General features: G+C 40.9%; 1 protein-coding gene across 12 annotated transcripts in view; it reads right to left on the minus strand.

Annotated features, from left to right (window-relative positions):
• The window catches only part of ROBO2 (roundabout guidance receptor 2), a 556,155-nt gene extending 533,815 nt beyond the window's left edge, over positions 1-22,340 (minus strand). For all 12 annotated transcript variants that reach the window (XM_081138222.1, XM_081138229.1, XM_081138230.1 and 9 more), the window contains exon 1: positions 21,661-22,340. In XM_081138222.1, the coding sequence (XP_080994348.1) occupies positions 21,661-21,721 (61 nt within the window). In that variant the 5' untranslated portion in view covers positions 21,722-22,340. The remainder of the gene's footprint in view (positions 1-21,660) is intronic.
• Positions 22,341-23,765: the final 1,425 nt, after the last annotated feature.

Raw genomic sequence — 23,765 nt, forward strand, 5'->3', positions numbered from 1 at the left:
TACAGGAGTATCAATGTAACCCGAAGTGTTCACTAACCCACAGAAGAGCCCCAAACACATTTGGGGGGATGTTATAGAATAAGGGGGCAGGCTATACCAGATAACTCAAAATATTTTTTAAATCACAATAGCAAATCTATTGTGAATATTACTTATATTCAGTAGGAATTTCCCAGGTAACTAAAAGTTAGAGCATTGTAGCTTTGATTTCCGTATGACTTTTGTCTCAAAGAAATGAATAAAAATAGGTGACTATCAAGCTAAAACCATCTATGTCCAAATTTTTTTTTCTTCACTTATTCTCTTTACTAGATAAAAGGTATTGAAAACACACCTTAGTTCCAATTTCGTAGTAGAATTTTGTTAATATCAAGTTAGGAAGAAATGTAAGTATTCCTTTTTTTGATGGGAAAAACAACACACACACACACCTCTAACGACAAATTCAATTATAACCCTAATCCAAGTACATATTTTAAAAAGCTATAAAATACAAAGCAAAAAAAGATAGCTTGCATTTTATTAACTAACTCAAAGGCATGTTAATGCCAAAGGATAGAAATGCCAAAGCCTTTGAACTTGGTTGTATAAAATTTTAATTAAATTATATAAGCATTTATGTGTAAGTGTGCATGCATGCATTTGTGTGTATATATGTGTGTGCAATATGTATGTTTATATACTTGATTATATATGGGTTACATGTATACTCCTCAATCTATGAACCATATTGCATGTATATTGATTATAATTATGACCTCAATTCAACCATTTTATGTTATGTTATAATATTGAAAAATATATTTGAAAAAAGTAACTACTTATTTTTATATTATTTTGTCTACAACAAAACACAATTGCAAAAAATATTATGTTTTTTAAGGTTTCAGTTATCTATATATTTAGAGCTGTGAAAATTTCACCAAATATACTATTTTTGCCCTAAATGCTCAGTTCCCATTATTTTCCAGTCCTTACTGTGTATATGTGTGTGTGTGTGTGTGTGTATACACACATATATGTTTTTATTGATTTCAGAGAGAGACAGAAACATCAATGATGAGAGATCCATTCACTGATCGGCTGCCTCCTGCATGCCCCCCACTGGGGATAGAGCCCACAACTGGGCATGTGCCCTGACCAGAATCGAGCCGTGACGCCAGGTTCCTAGGGCCATGCTAAACCACTGAGCCACACCGGCTGTGCTAGTCCTTACTTTTTCAAATTGCCTATGTAATTTCAAGAAATGACAGGCTGCTAGTTTCTCATAATTCAAACTAAAATGTTATATAGTACCCACATCTTATGAATAAAAGAGCATAATGAATTAACCTATTAGTAATGCACAGTAGGGTCTTTTCTTTACCAATATAAGTTTTCACTTTTGTTGCCTAATCCTCTTGAATCTCATCAATCAATCAGGCCTTTAAAAACTCTACAGAATTTGCTAACTACCACCGCCCCTGAAGAAAGGAGGAGGGCGAACAAGTTTTCACACAGATGGATCCAGAAGGGTGACTTCACCAGAGTCTTAGCTACATGGCAGAAAAATGCTGGAAAACAAAGTAGCAGGTCTTTGTGGCTCTGGCCCTTTCTCCTGACTCTGGGAGTGTGTTTGTTGGAACTTGTTTAGCCTGAGTGTGGCTTTCCAAAGCTGTGACCACATATTTCAGGCCTTCCTGCGCTCGAATGCTTTCCCACGGAGGAAAGGTTCCTCTCTGTGCGGGAGAAATACCTGCAAGATGTGCCCTAAACCCTCTCCCGAAAGGATGCTTAGTGTCCTGCACTCATTCCTAAAGACACTCAACTACTCTGCCTTTTCATTTAATGCATTCATGCTCCTTAAAAGTTGTGTTTTAGAACAATCACCATTTTGTCAAACGAAGTGCACTTTATAAACATTCTTTTGATTAACCTGACCCTACTTTTAAAACTTGAAGTAGAGAGGGAAAAGTACCAAATGACCTGGCAGTTATACAAATGTACAGAAATAAACTGATCGGGATTGGGTGCAATGAAGTTACCCTGCTGGTTTTGACAAGCTCCTCGGGGTACAAAAATGTAGTTTACTTATATTTATGTCACACAAGTTACAGTCCAAGCCAATTTTTTATCAGTTTCTATATGGATATATTGTTTTTAAATAACTCCTAGAAATATACTTTTGCTTCAGCTCAGTGTAACCTCGCAGGGAATGGGAAGTAAAGGTGCTCAGAAATATCGCAATAGGATAGCATGTTAGGAAATCACAATGCAGAGGGAAGACATGGGATGAGTCGACCATATTTTCTTTTGCATTATGCATCTATATTTCTATCCTGGATTCATTTTGAGACTTTCTATACTTCTAGTCATTATATATGCCTCATCTGCAAACTGGTCCTTCACAGACTATTATGAGATTGAAAGTCCCTTCCTCAATATGATGCACAAGTTACCGACCTGATAACAAGACGTGGAGAATTAATTTTATGCAAAGACTTAATAACAGGGCCATCCCTTTCAATATTATGTGCTCTGTGTTAGAGAAGATAAATACTACATGCAAAAGGGTTTGATGTCAGTGGAAAGAGGCGATAGAAGCTGAATAAAAGAGAAAATCTAAAAAAAAAAAATTAAGCCATAATGGTAGTGTACTAAAGTTATAGAAGGGTGAATTCCAGGTGAATAATATATGTTATTTCAAAAACAGAACTAATGCCTCTCTAGTTATTCCTGTTCTATAACTTCAAATTAAATATGAAGGCACTAAATTACTGGGGCACTGATCTCATTACTGATACATTACACTTTAAACAACTATATATATTTACACACATACATATATATGCATACATATATATATTGACCAGATTTTGTAGAGTTAGACTGCCGTGATGTTATGGCACAGTACCCATATACTTTCAAATAATAGCAATCATGTGGCCCTATAGCATGACAGTGACACAAAATAGACAAAATAAAACCAATTAGAAACTCTAGGAACTGGCCTCTATCACCTCACTGTCTATCTTCACTCATTTTTTACTTTCATATTAATGAGATACTAACTCCGTTTTATTTCTATCACTCTCTCACATCAGAAACTGCAAATATGCAGAAATCTAAGGACTGGGGGGATGGAGCAAACACATAATTGTACAGAAAGCAGAGAATCTCACTTGCACAGTCTCCTCTGGACCTAAATCCTCAGGCCAAGGAGCTTCTTCCCCACCAAGTGGGTACAGAAGACAGGGTTAGCTTGAGGAGCCACTCCTCAGGCTTCCTCCCCTCCATGCAACAATTTCTTCTTCTATTGGAGGGAAGCAAAATCCATGACTTCAACAGGAAGCTTTGCACTTCAACATATTTGGGGTCAGATAAAAAAGTTGTGTTGGTTTTTGCATTAAAAACAAAACTGTCTAAAAAGGGCAAATTTAATTCGTCTAACATTAATTGAGCCAAACATTTTTCAGCTGATAGAAAGTGGGCCAAGACATAAACATGGGCCTGACAGAGGCAAAGCTATCTCTTGGAAAGCTCTGTGAACTGGTTTTGATTTTGAAGATGCTATAGTCTATACAAATGGAACTATTCAAACTTTTCAACGGGAAACATGTACACAGAAGTTGATGTCATACTTCAATATTACTTACAAATCTGGAGCTGAGTTCAAATTCACACCAACCCAAACAAGTAGAGAGAGAAGAAATCACACATAGCAGAAGAACTGCCAATATCTTCAACTTTAGAGACACAGGAAGGAAGGACATGAAGAAAAATCTTCAGTGTCTTAATTCAACTTACCTCAAATTCCCAATTCAAACTCCTAGAAATATATTATCCCGCAGTTCCTTTCTTTCTTTTTTTATTCCCCACACCCAGTTCAATTCTGTCAAATCTACCTCCACTAGTTTTTGAGTCAGTCTGTCTCCCTTCACATCTATAGACAATTCGTTTGTTTATACCCTGACCGTCATATCCCTAAATGGCCTTCTCTGCTTTTGGTCTTTTCATTTTTAATGACATCCTCATAGAGGTCACATATTACATTTTTGAATAACATTTACCCACTTTAACCCCTTTAGATGGGTTTGTATTGTCTTCTGTGACCAAATCTTTCTCAAGAAACACTTTTAACCCCATTTCCCAACAACCACTTGTCCAAGTGGCAATGACTCTTCTTAAGACTCCTCTTCTTAAGATTCTGCTCAAGTCACCTGCCAGGTATAAAGCTTTCTCACAAAGCTCTATCTAGACAGCCTTTCAGGTTGTCAGAAACTATATACAAACAGCTCTATTGCAGCAGCACTGAGGGTAGTGACCTTATTTACGCAAGCTTAGGATCTAAAGAGATCAATCAATTGCACATAGTAGGTACACTCTAAATGTATGTTGAAAGAATAAATGAAGAGTGATGAAGAAATAATATTAGGGAGCGTGAAGGATATCCAGCTTCTGGCTCCACCTGCTTCTTGCAGCTCCCAGCATATTATTTCTTCTGCTCTCCTAATGAAAAGGCAATATTTTATATTCTCCAGCAAACTATACCCTCAGGGCAAATCTGGCCCACCCCTTGTTTTGTTATAACCCATCAATAAGATTTTTTTCACTTTTAAATCACAGAAAAAAGACATTCAAAAGAAAAATAATATTTTGTGACAAAAATTTGTAAGAAATTAAAATATTGCCCATCCAGCCGTGGCTCAGCGGTTGATCAGGATTCGATTCCCGGGCAGGGCACATGCCCAGGTTGCGGGCTTGATCAATGACTCTCTCATCATTGATGTTTCTATCTCTCTCTCTCCCTCTCCCTTCCTCTCTCTGAAATCAATAAAGATATATTTTTTAAAAAAGAGGAAAAAAAGAAATTAAAATGTATGTGTCCCTAAATAAAATGTTATTGAAACACAGCTCTGCTCACTTATTCACATATAGTTTATGGCCACTCTGCCCCTACAAAGGCAAAACTGAGTAGTTCTGAAGGAGGACTCTGGCCAGTAAAGCCAGAGTTACTATCTGGCCCCTATAGTTTTGAGACGCCCTGTCTATAGCAGTACACTCTTTTTACTAACTAGCTGAGAGGTATCAGGAACCTAGAAGACTAGGATGGTATTGATAAGCATTGGCAGTCAGCTCTGCATTCTTTCTGTTTTCTTGGACTTGTTATTAATTATATAAAATAATCACCAAATTTCAGATACTCACTTGTATGTGATGCCTATGAAACAATTGAAAATACATTAAATCAAGAAATGCAATTTTTAAAATTAAATTTTAAATTAATTTTTAAAATATAATTGTAGGATATTGTTCTGCCCCCTACTAATAATTTATTTCAAATAATGAGATTAGAAGAAAAACAAAGAAAAGAACTCCAATTCATGCAGCCAGTTTTAGGTATTATTTTCCATTCCTGTTCCGATTCTGGAGCTCTCTATAGAACAGCGATTATGATATTCACATTTTTCTTTAGTTGTATGGCCCCAAAAGGCGCATGTCTACTAAGACCTCACTAACATTGAAAGAGGCAAGAGTGCTATGTAGGCGGTTAGGCAGACAAGAGCACAGCAAGGACAACGGGCCAAGTACAGAAACCCACCAGGACAGAAAGCCCAGGGTGCCTAGCAAGGGGCAAAACTGGGAAAACAGGAACCCGCCTCCAGGGTGACCTTTCCTCCCCTAGCATCTCGGGGGTCATGTGGTTTGGACTCCCTGACCTTTTCCTCCCTAAAGATAACATCTAGGCCTCAGCTGTATCTCAGCTCCAGGCCCAGAAAAGCAGCAAAACCAGACAAGTGGCGCCAGGGCTGCCTCAGGACCAGCTACATTGACTAATGACCCCCTGCCCTGGCACCGACCAATCAGTGGAGACCAGGACCCTGAAAGAGCGCACCTGGAAAGCTGATGAATATTCTATCGAGACCCTCCCCTGAGACCTCCCCTAAGATTCCCACCTGCAAGAGAGATACACTCAGGATGAAGAACCCAGTGTGTGCTCTCCCCCAAGGGAGCACACCCACACCATTCCCTTCCCCTCTTCTTCTCTCTAAGGGACCCCACGACACTTGCAACCAGGGGAGCAATGGGGAGCTGCAGCTCATCCCAGGCTTACTCCCTGAACATATCTCCAAGGCCCCCTTTTCTCTGACTCCCCAGTGAGCCAAAGAAGCCCAGCGTGGGCTCTCCTGTTGTTGCTTCTATGTCCTTCCTTGTTTCACTGTCCTAAGTATATTTTTTCTGTGTCAACAAATTCTTACTTACTTTGCTACACTTTGTTTCTTGATTGAAATCTTTCCTTCAAGAAGATAAGAGCCTAGGTCTCCTCATCATGTGGAGGATTATGTTCTGGACCCTGTTCAACCAGTCTCTGATCATAATTCTTGTCTATTTACCTAGCAGACTCATATTGTTTACTACCTGAACAAAGTTGAAATATAATCCAACTTTGTATTAAGCAGCTCCTATAATTCAAGTCAATAATACTTTTAAAATAAGAGTATTTCTACCTAAACACAACTCATTGCTTCAAGTTTTCCTGACTCAGTCATGAAAATTGACTGGTGAGATATTTTAAACATGGTTGCATTTTTGCCAGTTGTTTCCCTCAATATTTAGAAAGGTTTAATAGGATCTGTCTTGATATTGTTTCTCATCTGCATAGGCCAAAGTATACAGAGACAATTCATACATCCTTCCCTAGCTTTAAGTTGACAAGCATCTTCCAAACAAATGTCTGTACTCGCTCCAGCTTCTGTTCTGCCAAAATATTTCTCCCACTCTCATGTTCTGACAATGAAATGCAAAATGAAAGAAGTAATATTTCAGTTGCACTTAAGCCCTGTTCGCTGGGAGAGAATCTCTCTAATCAGTGATGCAATCCTCCCCAAATGAGCACCATAATCTCCTGACCTTTCAACTGGACAGAGCACCCCTAATCCGAATCACTTTCCCTCCTCGCCCCGCTCACACATTTCTCCCCTGGGCCCTTGCAGTTTTATTGTTTTGCTGACTTCTCCCTCTAGTTAGATATCTAGAGTTCTGATTGTTTCCCTGAAGAATAAGTTTACATTTATATACCAAATAAAGCATTTGTTTTTACTCTGCTAAGAATTTTTTGTTTCCTAAATTTTTATAAGTCATGTCTATCTATGTTCATGGAGCAGGGGGGGAGGTTGGTAAGAAGAGAAAGGTTTTGATAGGTTTCTAAGGTTGGGATATGTGATTCTTTCATCATTTTGTTCCCTGTTATATCCCTAATAGAGACGTTAAATCAGACCTCACTTAAAGCTGTTCTCTAGACATCGCCCACCAAATCGTTACATTTTCATCTCTGATTGCCCTTGGGTATTACCACCTCTTAACAAGATATTTCACTTCCACAGAGTGAAAAACAAGTTATAGGAAGCATCATGCAGAGTCCTTTAAATGTTTGCTCTCCTATTCTGACTACAGCAAAGCCTTTTCGGTGCATACAGAAGGACACACTTGGCTGCCACATCAAAACTAAATGCAAAATGAACAGTGGAATAAGGACAATTATAAGAATACTGAGGCTTAGCTTAATTTACCATCTAAATTTGTCTGGATGACATGAGAATCATGTTGACAAACAGTATGGAAAAGCATCATCTTGCATTTTTTAGTTGACATGCACAGGTCATCAAATGGGAGCTTTTCTACCTAGGCATCCCAGATGATTGACAAGGTCCCAGAACTTTAAGAAATTTTCTTTGAACTATGCCAAGTACCTAATGTAATCGAAAGATATAAAGAGAGGTAATAAGGATTATAAAGATGGCATCTCTAAGCCTTTAAGATAAACTAGCCTATAGATATAAACATGTTTGTGTGTGTGTGTATATATATGTATGTACATATATACACACACACACACACACACACACACATATATATAAAACATCTTATTTGTAAATCACAGACAGTCCCTTACATCCAAGTGCTCTTGGGAAATAAACACCTGCCACCCTTAACACTTTCTCATTAAATGCTTTTCTAAAATCCCAAGAGTATTGTAATTAGTTTCTTTATCAAAAAAAAAAAAAAAAACACAAAAATGTGATTTGGATGCTGTGAAATAGATCAGCTTAGACACATTTTGAATATAATCGCTAACATCCCGTTTTTAGCTTGCTGGTCATCACAAACATTGCCAAAATATAAGAATGGCTAAGTTATTTTTTTATAAATGTTCATTTGGGATATTTTTACCATTTCAATTTGATCTGACAGTAGCCACAATGAACAGTTCATGAAACACTATTTTTTTTAAAAAAAAAAAAAAAGACTATTGCAGGTATTGAAAATTTAGCAACTTCTTTGTTCAAAGCTTTGACAATGTATAAGATCTAATTTGCAAAAGAGCCAAAGTAGTATGAAGACCTTTCTTGTCTGCCTTTTCCCCCCATTAAAAACAGAAGGTATTAATCACCCGATTTCAAAGGCAGCTGACTGATGCTATTCACTGGGTAGGGCATTCTCACTAATGTGGCCCCATGAATAACTCTCGAGGCTTTTATTATTGCTCTGAGTGGACTCTTAGCAGCACAGCCTCCCTTTAGCAACCCTCATCCCCTCGGGCTCCAAAAGGATTATAGATAGCAGCTGAAAGAAAGCATCATTGGTAAAAACAAAAGTTTTTAAAAGGAAAAGCAATGGGAGCAAAGTGGACACACTGGCGACAAGTCGTGATTCATGGCCTGCGCTGTGTCCTGCCTCTCTTTCTCCTACTCAATGCGCTCTTTAGTTTTACTGCTGGATAAGAGGAGACCAGACCAGTGCACTTCTCCTAGCAACCAATATCAGTCAGCAAAAAAGGCATGTCATCTGCTCAAAGGGAAAATGGAAGAATTTGGGGTCATACAAAGCCAGACACATGTTCTTTTGCATTTGATCCCAAATTGATTATCAAAAAGGATTCAGTAAATGCTAAATAATTCTGTTTTATGTGAATGTTAACAATCCATAGGACTAAATATTAGCTTGTCCACTTGCTATATAGTAATTTCAAAGCTGGTCCAATTCATTTCATTGAGATGTTCAGTTTTTCACTTTTCCAGCACCAGCCCCACTTATTGTTTATGGAGATTGTCCCTCTGAGGCAGAACTTTGCACCTCTTCGACTATTTTGAATGCAAAGATTATGCATAAACTTCTATAGCATCCCATGTCCAGAAAGCTTAGAATTGCATCCTAAGTGAGAGAGACTATAAAAGCAATCACCTAGTTGCCTGATTTGCATGCCATGTTTCCCTGCTGCTTAGAAAGATAAAAACGCTTTCTGAAAAGTCGAACAAACTTGGAATTTAAATTTAACATGATGACACACATTTACTGAGAGCCTCAAAAATCTGGAGAGCGTTTCATAAGATCCAACTGATGCACATCACAGGTGTTACAGTTTAACATAAAAGTACAATAATTCATAGCCTGGAAAATGTTCTCCTTAAAATAAAAGTTGTCAGTTGGATTGTGGGTAGAGGGCAGCCATCAAACAACCTAGAAGTTTATTCATAACCTATAGCCCTGTGTGTATGGGGCGGGGGGTAAGAGGTGCCTTTACCCAAAATCTGTACCCACATGTACATATTTTCCCCATTCTTTTTTTGTTTTGTTTTGTATTACAGGCTGACATTATCCAGACTCTCAATCACAAAGGCGGATTGAAACACTTAAAAACACGCTTAGCTACAAAATCACCCACAGTGTTGTCATGATAGCCAGTAAGGAACTCCCCAGTTAAATGTGTTAGCAGTTCTTTTCTGGTGAAGTTATTAAACAGCATTTGTGAGAAGAAAAGAGGCTGCAAATCTCAACCAAATGACAGCTTGAAGATTTGAAAGTACAGGGATCAGGTACCATTAAAATACATTTTCATAGTTTTTAACTCCTGAGATGATCACTGCAGTGAAAAAAAGTAGATCTGAGACCATTCAATGTTCTAACTCAGCGATTTTCAACTGGTGAGCCACCAGAATTTTTCAAACATGCCATACCTGACTAGTTAGTCAAGGGCACTGCCCTCTTTTCCCTTAGATTGTCAAATAAAAAAATGACACCAGCCAACACAACAATAGCTGCCCGGTGTGAATGAATAAAAATTACATTTTTTTTTTTTTTTTTTTGGTCAGATCAACAAAAAACTATTTTTGGTGTGCCACAGAATTTTAGTCATTAGTTTATGTGTGCCATGAGATGAAAAAGGTTAGAAATTGTTGTTCTGACTCCTCACAGTCCATTTTGCATGAAAAAGAAGATGCTGAGGAACGTTAAGTTCGCAGGAATTTTCTTCTCACTCAGTCTCACCTGCAGTCAATGATGGAGCGGTGTAGGGGTTCACATGATCGCCCCCCAGGCGACAGCTTCGTGCTGAAGCTGCTGCCGTTCAGAGGGATGGGTACAACAGACAGGGGTCGCTTCCTTACGAAGGGGAAAGTAAAATGCCTTCTCTAGTTTAACCAATCAGCAATGAACTTGGCTTTCAGTAACTATACTGCTATTTGTCAATACATTAAAGTTACCTTTAAAATAAAAATGTAAAACACAACTTAGAATGCCTTTGGCTAGGTTCATCCTGAATTTCCCCTAAACGACATTCTATAATTATCAGATACACCTAAACAAATTAGTCCAACTATATTCTAGCATTTGCTAGTATTTAAAAATAAATATTGTAAAACTTTAAAAGTGTGGCTGTAACCTTGATTTACAACTTTTTCTTTATAAAAAAAATCTCTTAACTTATTTTTTTAAAGTCAAAAGTTCTCCCTTTTTTGATCCTACTTATGAATATTTTAGTTGGTTATAACTGCTGCACAGGTTTTGGACAAATCCTTTAAATTCCAAATGGTTTCAACTGGGTGTTCCTTGTATAAACTTGAAAAGGGGTGTAATGGAACAGTTGAGTTATAGTCCATGTTCTCCAGCTCACTGCCAAAAAGGCATGGGACCAAAAACTAGGGAAAGAAATCCCACATCAATCTTTACAACAGAAATTAAAAAGTGGCTATTAACCCCCTCTCCTGAGCTAAAATTGCTATGTAGCATATGGTTCTAGTTACAGTGGCCGTAAACTAAGCACACTGGCTAAGACTACTGTTTTCTTAATATCAGGTTTTTTTAATTCCATTTACTCATAAAGTAACAGTAAGCACCACTGGTCATTAATAAATGGAAGTGGATGTGAATCGAGCCCCGTGAATTCTGCCCATCATTCACATTCATGTCAACAGCCCACCCAGAACACAGAAATATAACCCACGCAGACTGGGCAGGGAATCAGGGCTGTTTTCAAAGATGGACCTTGGTGGTCTTCAATCATTTTTTCCAGGCTAAATTTTCTCCTTCCATTGTACCCAAACATAATAATCAATAATAGGACACTTAATTAAATAATTTACACCAATAGAATGTAAGGCTGAATGAGACATTGGAGATTACACAGTCAAATCTTACCTTTTTTGTTGTTGTTATTGTTTGTAAGGATCCGAAATTATACAATTAATTAAAAGGAAAACTAAATCTGGAGTCCAGAGCTTCTGACCACCTAGGGGGTGTCCCATACACAATAGTAATGAAATTGTTTTACTCAGGTTATCTTTTCTGTTATACGGAACTACTCAATATGCATATCTTATTAATGGATCATTGTAAAAATTATTAAACTTAATGTCTATACTGGAAGAAAGACAAATGGTCTATCTAGAAAAAATGTGAGTAGAGTCTGTAAATGTTTTAGAAAACTAGGCGCGTTGACTTAGAACCCATTAGGTCTGTCTAATACAAGGATTATCTTCATGGTACTTTATATCAAAAGCACCAAATAAAATATATTCTTGATAAGCTGTCAGTCAACGTGAACCAGAATGCAAGCTTAACAAACACATTTTATTTGTTAACAAATTGCTATTTGCAGTATGCCTCTCTTGTTTACCCTTTTCATTCATAACACCACTCACTTGGGAATCCCATTTGTTCTGTAATCAGCATATGATGCAACGGAAACACACATGTCATAGCACGTTTGTCACAGTTGCATAGGTGCGGTCACAGATGAGTCCCCTTAAGAGACAAACGTTCTTAATCAGTCACCTGAAATCTCATGCTTGAAAGATTATATGAAAATTATAATTAAATGTTCATTGTAGTCCATAATAAACTTGATTTCCAAAGTCCTCTTAACTTTACTTCTATACTAGAAAGGAAATAATAGTAAAAACACTACTACTAATAACAATAGTGACAAATGATACTTAAATGGTGCTTATTAAGTACCTGGCACTGTTCAGAGTATTGTGTATATATATATATATATATAAAGCACAGAAACATATATATATAATTTACATATATATAACATATAATTACATATAAACATGTTTCTATACACATATAACACATATATAGATATATTTTTCATATATATCCATTCATTCCTTGAAGCAACTGTATGAGATAGACACGGTTACCATGCCCACTTTACAGATAAGGGCAGTGAGGCAAAGAAAGATTAAACTACTTGCTCAAATTCACTCGGCAGTGTTTGTTAACTGTCTCTCAATAATCACCTTACAGGCCTTCCCCTGTGGACGGAACTATGTTACAAGTGAAGCAGACTTCTTGCCTTTCCCCTAGCATACCTGTCACCTCCCTGCCATTTCTCCTGATATTCCGTTTGCTGGAAGGTAATTTCCAATCTTCCTCCCTAATAAAACTCCACCATCTTCCAAGGCCCAGGTCAAGTGAGCTATCTGGTATTGACCCTTCCCAGTTCGCACCAACTGGAAATCATCTATTTCTTCCCCGAGTCCCCAGATTGTGTTGTGCGCACCTTCAACTTCCACTTAGCAGATTCTACTTCTGTGTTAGTGACTTGAATCTCTGTTATCTTCTCTACTAAAGAGTGATCGCCTTGAAGGTGGGAACTTTTTAACAGGTCACTGCGTTCCTTACAGAAGCCTCAAGCATGTTTGGTGTCTCATTTACAAATAGGTGCTGAATAATCACATGTTGAATCAAAGTATCCCAAGTTAATTCTCGTGTTGACATGTTCAGAAAAAAGTTCCAGGTCTGAGAAGCTGAAAACAGTGTCTCAAGAAAAGTGTGGGACACGGATAAAACGGCCCCTAACTCTCATTTCAGCTCTGCCACTAGTAGCAATGGTCTGTGACAAAGCACAGAATGATCTAAGCTCCAGTTCTCCCTGCGCCCAACCAATGAGACAGTTTATCACATAACTGTAAAAACGTCTAGCTGAGATGCTAGCATTCTATGGTTTATATTCAGTGTAGCTGGCGTCTCTGCTAAAAGTGACAAGTTCAATTTGGGTTAATTTCATTTGTAAAGCATTACAGGGCAATTGAAGAAGACCTAGAAGATAATCACCGAGGGGATTAGAAATTAGGACTATTAGAAATTTAAGGCATGTCATTATAACATAAAATGTCTTCACTACGAGACATCATATCAAACTCATAAAGGCCACTCAATGTTTTCTTTCCAAGGTGAATTAAAGGAATAAATTTACTGAATACCTGCCCAGTGGGAATGTAAAATGATACAGCTGCTTTGGAAAACAGTCTTGCAATTCCCCAAAAGGTTAACCACAGTGTTACCATATGACCCAGCAATTCCACTCTAGGTATACACTCAAGAGAAATAAAAATATATGCGTACACGAAGATTACTACATAAATGTTCATAGCAGCAATATTTATAATAGCCAAGGTGGAAACAACATACCTGTCCATGAACTGATAATTCAAAGGATAAATGGAATGGAATACTATTCAGCAATAAAAAAGAATGAAGTACTGATTCACGCTACAACATGAATAACCCTTAGAAACATTAGACTACGGGAAAGAAGCCAGTCACAAAAGACCAAACATTGTATGATTCTCTTTATATGAAATGCCCAAAATGGGCCAGTCTACAGAGACAGAAAATAGACTAGTGGTTTCGTAGGGCTGGGGAAGGGGTAGTAGCTAAGGAGCATGATACAGGGTTTCTTTTTTCTTTTTTTTCTTTTTATATGAAAAAGTTCTAAAATTAGATTCTAGTGATGGCTGCACAACTCTGTGAATATGCTTAAAAACCATTGATTTTTAAACTTTGCATGGGTGAATTGTATGGTATGTGAATTATATTTCAATAAAGTCATTGGGAAAAAATATTTAAGTAGCAAAATTTAGAGAATGTCTATGTTGACCTTTATCTCAGTTTTAAAAACTACTTTTTTGTTAAGATTCCTTTAAGTTATTTTCTTAAAATCAAAAATAGGTGTATAAAGATGGCCCTACCTGCCAAATTCCCAAGTCTATCTCAGTTTTATGCCAGGGATGGTAAACAGGGCCCTGGCCATGGTGTCTGCAATAGCTGGTAGGGTAGGACAATGTCAGTTACTAGGGATGTTACTTTTAATCTTCCTCTTTGTTTTCCATTATTAAAGGCTTATATATTTGGAGACTAATTTTAGAAGTAAGTTATTTAATTCTATCTTGGTACTAGAATAAGCATTTTTACCTGTTACCGATGCTGAAGGGGAAGCTGTCCTAAATGTACAAGAAAGTCTCAATTTCTGGACTAGATATCATATAAGTCAACATACTTGAGTGCAGTGGGAGTGGGTATGGTCCTATTATGGCACATCAGAATCATCTGAAGGAGTGCCCTGTCAAAATATTCACACCACTCTACAGTGTGATAAAAAAATACACAACAACACAGCAACGTTAGTGCAAATCAGGGGAGAGTGACCATGAAAACCACCATTAGAGAAAACATTCTTGGTTAGATGGAAGAGAGGCCTATCAAAGCAAATGGTCAATTCTATACTTCCTGACAGATGAAAGGCAGATATTAAATCACCAGAAATCATGATGTTCTTTTTGTAAAAATATACATGTTTGATATAACTCTATCTATCACCTATCTATATATCTATCTAAAATATAAATTAACCTATTTCAAATGGTAAATGTTTCGTGTGTTGGGCTAGGGGATGAAAACAAACATCTCAAAAGTACTCCACAAGCATGTTTTCATACGGTTAAAAAATGTTTGAATATCTATTATGTGTCATCCTGTGCTCTAGGCACTGTCAGGAGCATTGGTAAACATGACAGACAAAGCTAAGTCCCTGCCATAGAAGCTCAGTGTTAGAGTCAGACAGTAAACAAACATCTCTATCTATCTATATTTGAGTGAAGTTCTCCATTGGACACTCATATTTCTACATGTCTTGCTAGCAGAGGCCCTAACTATTCTTTCATTCCAAACTATATTTTCAAGAATATTTATATAGAAAGCAGTCTTGTATAACAGAGATAGTCTCCTTTGAGAGCAGAAGGTTGACTTGTTTACTCTCCAATATAGTAAAGACAATGTCTTCCTCCTGGGTAAAGATTAGGCAGGTTTCTTTATTTCCTATTATAAAACAGCTGGGTTCCCATACTCATAGTTTCTCAGCCGTGAAGCCAACCCTACTATGTCTGCATCATCTACTTGGGACCCAGTACATTGCCCCCAAGGGACTTCAGCGTAAAAGTAAATGGATGCAGACATAAAGTTATGCTGCTTCCTGTGGCATGATGAATGAAGTCCATCATCTCTCACCCAGGAGTCTCATGTCTTCTGCCAGCACTCACCAAGCTGTGGCAGTCTCTTAGCTTGCAAGTAGGGTAAGATGTCCCTTCATGGTTGTTGATGCACACACAACACACACATACACACACACACACACACACTTCTAGGGGGTGGTAAGTCCTATAAAATTTAAAATAGGTAAAAGGGGCAGCGCAATAGTGTTTTAAGGAGAGCAATTTTAGGTAGGGTGGCCCATATTTCTGAAGAGTTAATATTGGGTAGGGAAGGGATGTATTAAATCAACTGAAAGACATACCCATGCAAAGACCTGGGGAAGTGCATTTCAGGTAGATGAAAGAACAAATGCAAAAGCCCTGAGTAAGAAACAGAACATCAAAAAGAATGTTCTAAATCTAGGCTCTAGGTAGGGAGTGTGAACAGATGAGATCAGGTAGGTAGAGAGGGGCCTGAACTGGAGCTGCCTCGTAAACGGCTGTGAAGGTTCTGAATGGAAGCTATTAGGCTATGAGCAAGAAGCTGCCATTATCTTACTTGCTTTTCCAAGGTCCCTCTGGCTAATGTGTAGAGAAGGAAGCGGGATGGGGGTAAGGTGCAGGGAAAGGCAAGCAGGAACTCAACAAATGATATTTCATCAGGCTAATGTAATAGTCTAGGTTTTGTCCAGGATTGTAGTGGTTGAGTTAGTAAGAAACATTTGGTATCTAATTATTTGAAAATGCATCAAAACAGTAAGATGCATTAATGGATGCAGAGAGGGGATGGATAAATCTGTGGAAATCAAGTAAAGTTAAATAATGGCAGAATCTAGGTGGGGATATTTTAGTGTTCATTGTACAATTCTTTCAATGTTGCTGTATGTTTGAAAATGCTTATAATAAGCTGTTGGGAGCCTATTTTATGGGAATAAAATAGGGAAGCTCTCCAACCCTACCTCAATCATGAGGCACAGAAGGGGGAACTGTGTTAGTAATAGCCTTACCTAACTTCTTTCACCCCCTCTGTAAAAGAGCTTCCCCTTCTTTGCTTTAGCTAACTTGCACATGGCTCGCCATGGTTCCATGTACGGATTGCAATTCCATGTCGCTCCCAAATAAACGCATTTTATTGAAGAAATATCTGGCTGAGGGCTGAGTTTGTTTATAGTCAACAGAGTTCACTAACAATTTGGATATGGGCTGTGAGTACCAGTCAAGTTTTGGGTCATGAACAACTCTGTGAATAGTGATGCCATTTGCTGAGCTGCAGATGACAAGGAAAAGGAGAAGATTCTATCCTGGGCTTCAGTTTAATACATTCTTATTAGCTATCAAGCAAAGATGTCAAACAGGCAGCTAGATATATCAAGCACTGTTCTAGCCACTGGAGCGGCAATGGTGTAAGAGCCAAACTGTAGACCAATGGAACTTACATTTTTCTACACAGTGACTAGGGCAATTTGAGAAGTATCAGCATAAAGATGGATGGAAAACGCATGCACCTAGATGAAAGATCTTAAGGATTAGGTGCACATGGAGAAGAAAACACTAAGGTTTGAGGCCCAGGTTACTCCTATCTCTAGGAATAACACTGCTTTGAGTTATAGATATGTATTTTGGGTGAGACTGCTACACTTTAGATGCTAAATGAGATCTCTATTGCAGTATAATACACTGTTGACACATTAAAAAAAGATTATGGGGATTTCCCCTAAAAGGCTTTGTTGTCATTCATTCATGTTTTATTCAATAATTAAAAAGAAGAAGAAAGTCAATATCAATGTATTGATTTATATTGAGAGGTCTGTATCTGAAGATACTGTAACAAACATAACAATACTTTTCTTTAAAAATAAATCTACAAAAGGGTACTCTATAAGCTTCCATTGTCTGCTTGAACTCTGATCTGTAGACTTCTATCTGCCTAAACTGAAAAAAGAAAGGATCTATATAAAATGAGTTTGCATAAAACTATACAGTATGATAAAAAAAATGATAGAGTCTAGAGCCCAATCTGATATACCCAAAGGTAAAAGATTATTAACATGTCTCTTTTAAATGCTCATGTTCTAAATTATTATTCAAGAAACACCCTCACCTATTTTTATTTTTTTTACTCTTCAAATGTATCTTTAATTTCCTTCCACCAGGTCCAAGAAAGAGAGGAGGCGACGGAGAGGAGGAGGGGAGAAGTAGGAGGATAAATAAGTAAAAGGAAAATCTTTGTAATACTTGTTGAAAACCAAATTACAGCCTGGCGGGTGTGGCTCAGTGGCTGAGCATCACCCCATGATCCAGGAGGTCGTGGTTTGATTCTTGATCCGATTCCCGCTCAGGATCCATCTCCAGTAGGGGGCGTGCAGGAGGCAGCCGATAACTGATTCTCTCTCATCACTGATGTTTCTCTCTCTCTCTCCCTGAAATCAATAAAAAACATATCTTAAACAAAAATGCAAACTGCACACAGGAAGTAAATTTATCTCCTACAGATTGCAGGAACTACTGAAGCAGATATTACTAGACACTCGTCCCACAAACACGAGCTTTCTCCATTACTAGACATGGATCCAAATGTATTCAATGTACTTACATACGCATATTTTTATTATCAAAGATGCTATTTTATACAGGCAGCTAAGGGATGCGACAGCCAGAATTGTTCTTTTCGTATAACCATGGCATTTTCCCCCCCTTTAAGACAGTCTTTTTTGATGTTCTAAGAAATCCTTTTGGTTTATGGTCCACATGTTGCCTGTACTCAAAGGTTATTCAAACAAAGCCAATTCAAACGTGATATTACTGCACAGTCCCAAGAACAAATTTCAGGTTACTTATATGCAATTTTAGTTCTGAAATGGACTACATATGGCTACAATAATGAGCCCATTACTGAAAGAAGCACTTTAGCAAAATGTATAAACCTGTATGAGATTATATATCTGCACTATGCACACACATTATCTTTATCTTCCCAAATATCATGTGTGTCGTTTTCATTTAAGAATAGTTACAGCAGCACATGGGCAAAGCCTTCAGTCGGGGCAGGCTCTTCAAGTGAACATCTCCTGCCGTCGCATAGCTGCCTGCACCCATCCTTCAGGGAGATGAAGGTCATTAAAGGCTCAGATAAGGAAAATATTCTCATTTTTAAAACATCCTTTTACAGGTATTGAAGTATTATACAATTATGGAATTGACGCAATGTGTGGGATATAGATGTAATTAAAGAGTCTGGTGATGGTTCATATTAGTTTCCTGTAAATGACTACAAAACCATATTCTTATTTAAAAATAAAGACAATCTGGAGAACAAAGGCTAAGCTCATTACACATCCTATTAATAGCAAAGAAAAATCTGCATTTGGTTAATTAACCTGTATCAAATGAGAAAATGTGCATTGACATCCCAAATAGAAAAGTTTGCCTGTAGTTCTCAACTAACTTAATATTTATTCTCTATGGATTCCTACAGACACAAGATACTGAGCAATCATAAATAATATTAGCATGTACCTTCTATGAGAAGGCAAAACGCTAGCATTTTACATATACCATAAAAATGCACATATAAATAACCCACCAAGCAAATTTCAATGCAAATCTATGTATCATTTGTCACTGAATAAAATTAATTTTTGTGTCTAGCACAAGGACAGTCAGTATATCTTTGAAATGGTACAAGCCCCTCTACATTTGAAATTCATGGGGAGAATGGGCACACGCTTCTAAGAAGTATAATGAATAAATAGAAATCATGGAATCCTGGGCGAGGAGAGTAAGAAGGCTTAGCGAGCCGCCCAGCCAGCTCCGTCATTATCTATGCGAACGCTCCGTCCCGGTGTTGAAATGGCCTAGAGGGCAGTGTTGCCTACATCCCAAATTTTCAGCAATCCCCATGGAGAAGCTGTCATCATTCTGGAGTAAACCAAAGGCAATCCAATGTCAACAGTATGATTTACATAGGAACTCACTAGGTGTCCACAGTTTTCTTTGCTTTTTGACATAGTAGATGCTAAATACAAAAATCAGTTTCACACACACACACAAATTTAACATTACCTTTTCAATCCCTCCACCCTAAACGTTTTTTGCTACATTACTATGAACTTGGCTGAATAATTGCGGCCCAGACACAAATCCCCTCCCCCGCTTATCCTAAAAAATTATATCAGAACAAAGGTCCTAGGTATGTCCCTGGGGAAGAAGGGATGAGATGGGGCGGGGGGGGGGGGGGAGAGAAGGAAAGAAGTGAGAGAGGCAGGATAGGAGGGAGGGAAGGCAGGCGAGAAATGATGTCTTGCTACTGCTGTTCCAGCAAGCTGGTTAATTGCATTTGTTTCATATATCTCCAAACACTCTGGTACATTAATTACATTCTGTAACACCAAGCTCTTCTGATTCTCTCTGTCACTTCCACTGAGCAATTTAATTGTATTCCTCCTAGCTACACACCGGTTCAAAAAACAAAAAAACTTGGTGATAATTCTGTACTCTAATATATAGCTTCTACATGTATTTCTGGTATTACAAAATGTAAATTCATGTCTTATGAGAGCATATTACCCAAAAACTTATATCCAAGTCTTCTAATCATGATACCCAAACACATTTGGAAAGAATTCTGTGAACCTTTTTGTTATAGAGACGTAAATGTATTGTAGAGATAAAGTGTATTAAAGAAAATGCATGGTGGATGACTCGATATGATTATAGATATTGCCACACTATAATTCACAGTGGTTAATTCCTAAACATCTCCTACTTAGAGGGGGCAAGAGAGAAGCAATGTGCCCACATGAATGCCTTGCCTAGTATCCCTGGGAGGCAAAGGTCCTCATGTGGTCCAGGATTGAAAACAACCACATGACAGTAGGTAAATTCGTCTGTGTTGCCTTGTGTTTATAGAAAGGCTTCCTTTTTGAGTCCAATACATTGGTTTCTGTGCAGCTACAGCTGCCAAGAACAAAGTTAGCTCCTACAGGCAGGCAAAAATAGGCAGTGTCCCAAATAATGAATTTGTCCACAATGCATATGCTGGAGGAAAGTTTATGTAGCAACAAGCAACTATGATGGCTCAAATACTTGGACCGATACACCTCAGGTTCTTTACAAATACAGCATTTTAAAAACTAAAGTACTATAATCCCCATTTGGGAGGGGGAGGGGGGGCCCATGGTCTAGTCTTCTCTTTAGACCAATTCTTTTCACTGATGCAGAAATTAAAGTCCCTGGAAGGTTAATACCAGATGCCTTCTTTGAACACACAATAAAGCATATTAATGATTACTTCCACTTGTCATTCAAAACGGCTCCAAAAAAGGATTTTGCAACCCTCTCACAAGAAACTGACATCCTACGAAAATATCCCAGGAAACCAAATCTGAACAAAAGACAGAGGCATCAGAGGCAGAACATTGACTCAACCTAGAGGGAGACACCGCCAGCACCTGTTTCCGATCCCCATTGTGTCTGCCACGGGGGACAGAGCTGCCCCCCACCGGCCCAGGGCTCAGCTTCCCCCTTATTGGAGCCTCGCCCAGTCTCACTTTTGACAGTTTTCTCCCTAAGACCTAAATTCTCCATTCCGGTTTCACACTAGGAGGGCACTCGCCAGCATGAAGGTGATACGCACTGATCCCCAAGAGACCCTGTCCCACATTCCTAACTCAATGAACCGCCGATGGAGCATCCACCACTAATCCTCTTGACTTGAATTTCTAAGTCAAAGTTCAGATACAAGAACAAACAGCAAACAGAGCAGGTACCACTGTATCAGGCTCGCTCAAGAGATTTCCTTTAGTAATTCTTTCCTAACAAAACTAAGATCCCATCGTTTATGACCCAACTCCTCAATTAATTAAAAAGCAACAATAGGCGAGTACTAATAGGTTCCACTGGCGGACGTTTAGGAACAAAAGACTTAAATATCTGCCCCCCCCCAAAAAAAAAAACCCATTCCTGGCCAAAAGGGACTTACACATATAATGTCATTTTATTTAGAGCCCACATCCCCCTAAGAAAGAAGTGGGGTTTGGGGGCGGAGGGGTGGGGTGGGTAAATAAAAGCATTTTTAACTTACCATCAACCGGAATATATAAAAATCCACAGAGCAGAAGTTGGGTAAACATCAGCCGACTCATTTTGACATATTAAAAAGGATCCAGATTGCTTAAGAAACCAATCCCAGAGAGCAAAAGTACAAAAATAAGTATCAAAATAAGAGGTAGGTCCAAAGTTCAGGCTTTGCTAGATGCTAATTAAAGTCAGGAAGAGCCCATCTCAAGACGAGGAGGGCTCGGTGGAGAGGTCTTGCGTGGGGCACCTTCAGATCCGCCCAAGCTGGCAGCGGGCACCGCCAACGCCGCCGAGATGTCCACCCTCCGGCTCCCGAAATTCCCACGAATTCAGCCCCGTCGGAGGAACGACTCAAGTGTGTCCCACCCTCACTCCTCAGGCTCCTTCGCGATCCAAAGCCAAGTTCCCTCTTCAGGAGTCGGGGGGATGGAGGGGCAGGAAAAAGACCCAATTCCTAGAAAGTGTTCCAGAAACTTGCCGGCGCGCCGCCCGAGAAACCCGCGGCCGCCTCCCGGCTCTCGGTCCCCAGGTCCCTCCGCGGCGGCAGCTCCACGTCCAGAGTTTTGTCACTTAACTTCCATGCCCGGGATGTGTCAGAGCCGCACTTGGCGGGCGGGCCGGCGCGGGGGCCTCGCCTCGCAGCCTCGCCGCCTCCCTCCGCCTCGCTCGCTTCCAAAGGGAGGCGGAGGGGACTCGGGAGGGCGCGGGCGGAGCGGCGGCCTCCGACGTGGTGGGGCCGCGGGGAGGGGAGGAGAGGGGGCAGGGCCACGCCGGGCCACCCCGCGGGGCCGCCTCCCGGCGACGGCGAGCCCGGCTGCGGGCGAGCGCGCGCCCAGGGAGCCCGGAGCCGGAGCGCAGCGGGAGCGCAGCGCGCACCGCCCGCCGCCCGCACGGCCCCGCCGCCAGTCCCGCGCGCCGGCCGCCGCCGCCCCCAGCAGCGCGTGCGCCCGCTCCTGCAGCTGCGGGCGGAGGGGCGCAGAGGGGGGAAAGCGGGGAGGCGGGAGGCGGGAGGGAGGAACGAGAGCTCTCGCCTGCCCCGGGAGGGGCGGGGTGAGGGGTGCGCCGAGCCCTCCACCTCCACGCTCCGCCGCCCTCCCGCGCGGGGGGCAGCGGGGGGGGCGGGGGGAAGCCCGAGAGCCCGGAGTCCTAGGGGGACGGAAATGAACAAATTCGGAGCCGAGGCCGCCGGTCCGCTCCTTCCCCCCCGCGCCCCTCCCCGCCCCGCGCCTTCCCGCCGCGGCGGGCTAGGCGGCCTCCCGCCGCGCTCCGCGCCGCGCCCCGCGTGGCGGGCAGGTAATTCCCGCGGTGAGCGGTTTCGTGGGCGCCCCCCCCCCAACGGCTCGGCCCCCGGCTGCCCGCGGGGCACGCGCTTTCTGGAGAAGGACCGTGCCCCAGGACGCGGGGCGCGGCCCCGCCGCCCGCTAAAATCGCACAAATACGCTTCACTTCTTAGCAAAAGGAGAAGCGGGCGCCGAGCGAGGGAGAAAAGCAAACGAGACCAAATAGAGCCGCCTTTCGGGGCGGAAAGCGCGCTTCCTACGTCGTTGGAAGGGTACCGGGGAAAGGGAGGTGCGGTGCGCAGGAACCCCCGGCCTCCCCGGCTCGGTTCAGCCCGGATCTGTGGCCCCCTGAGGAACCCCCGGGGGGGGGGGCACCTCTCCTGTTACTCGGCTGCCCTAGGACCTCCAAGATGAGTTTGAAGCGGATTGTAGGAGGAACGGGGGTTGGACGGTGGACGCTTAAGATGGGAGCAGGAGTCAGAGAGCTGGGGGGCGGGGGACACCCGAAGCCCTTGCCCTCCAGAGTGAGGAGGGTGCCCCCTGAAAGGACCATCCGAAAACCCAGGGCGGGGAAAGCTGGAGCCCAACTGAGCTCACAGGAGCTCAAAGGGACCGGATTCCAGCCCCCAGATGACAAAACCCTGAACAGTAAGGCAAAACCCGCCAAGCGTGTGCCACTCGGGACCGGGGATGACTGAGGAAGGCGGGCGCGCTGGGTCACAGGGGTGCCAGCGCCTGCGGGCCGCCGGGGCCGGGCCCGCGTGCGGTCGGGGGCCCGCTGGGCGCAGTTGGATGCCCGTCCCGGCGACGCGGCGGCGCGTTCGGGGAC

This window comes from Miniopterus schreibersii (genome assembly GCF_964146895.1).
Source record: "Miniopterus schreibersii genome assembly, chromosome: 5".
Classification (NCBI taxonomy): domain Eukaryota; kingdom Metazoa; phylum Chordata; class Mammalia; order Chiroptera; family Miniopteridae; genus Miniopterus; species Miniopterus schreibersii.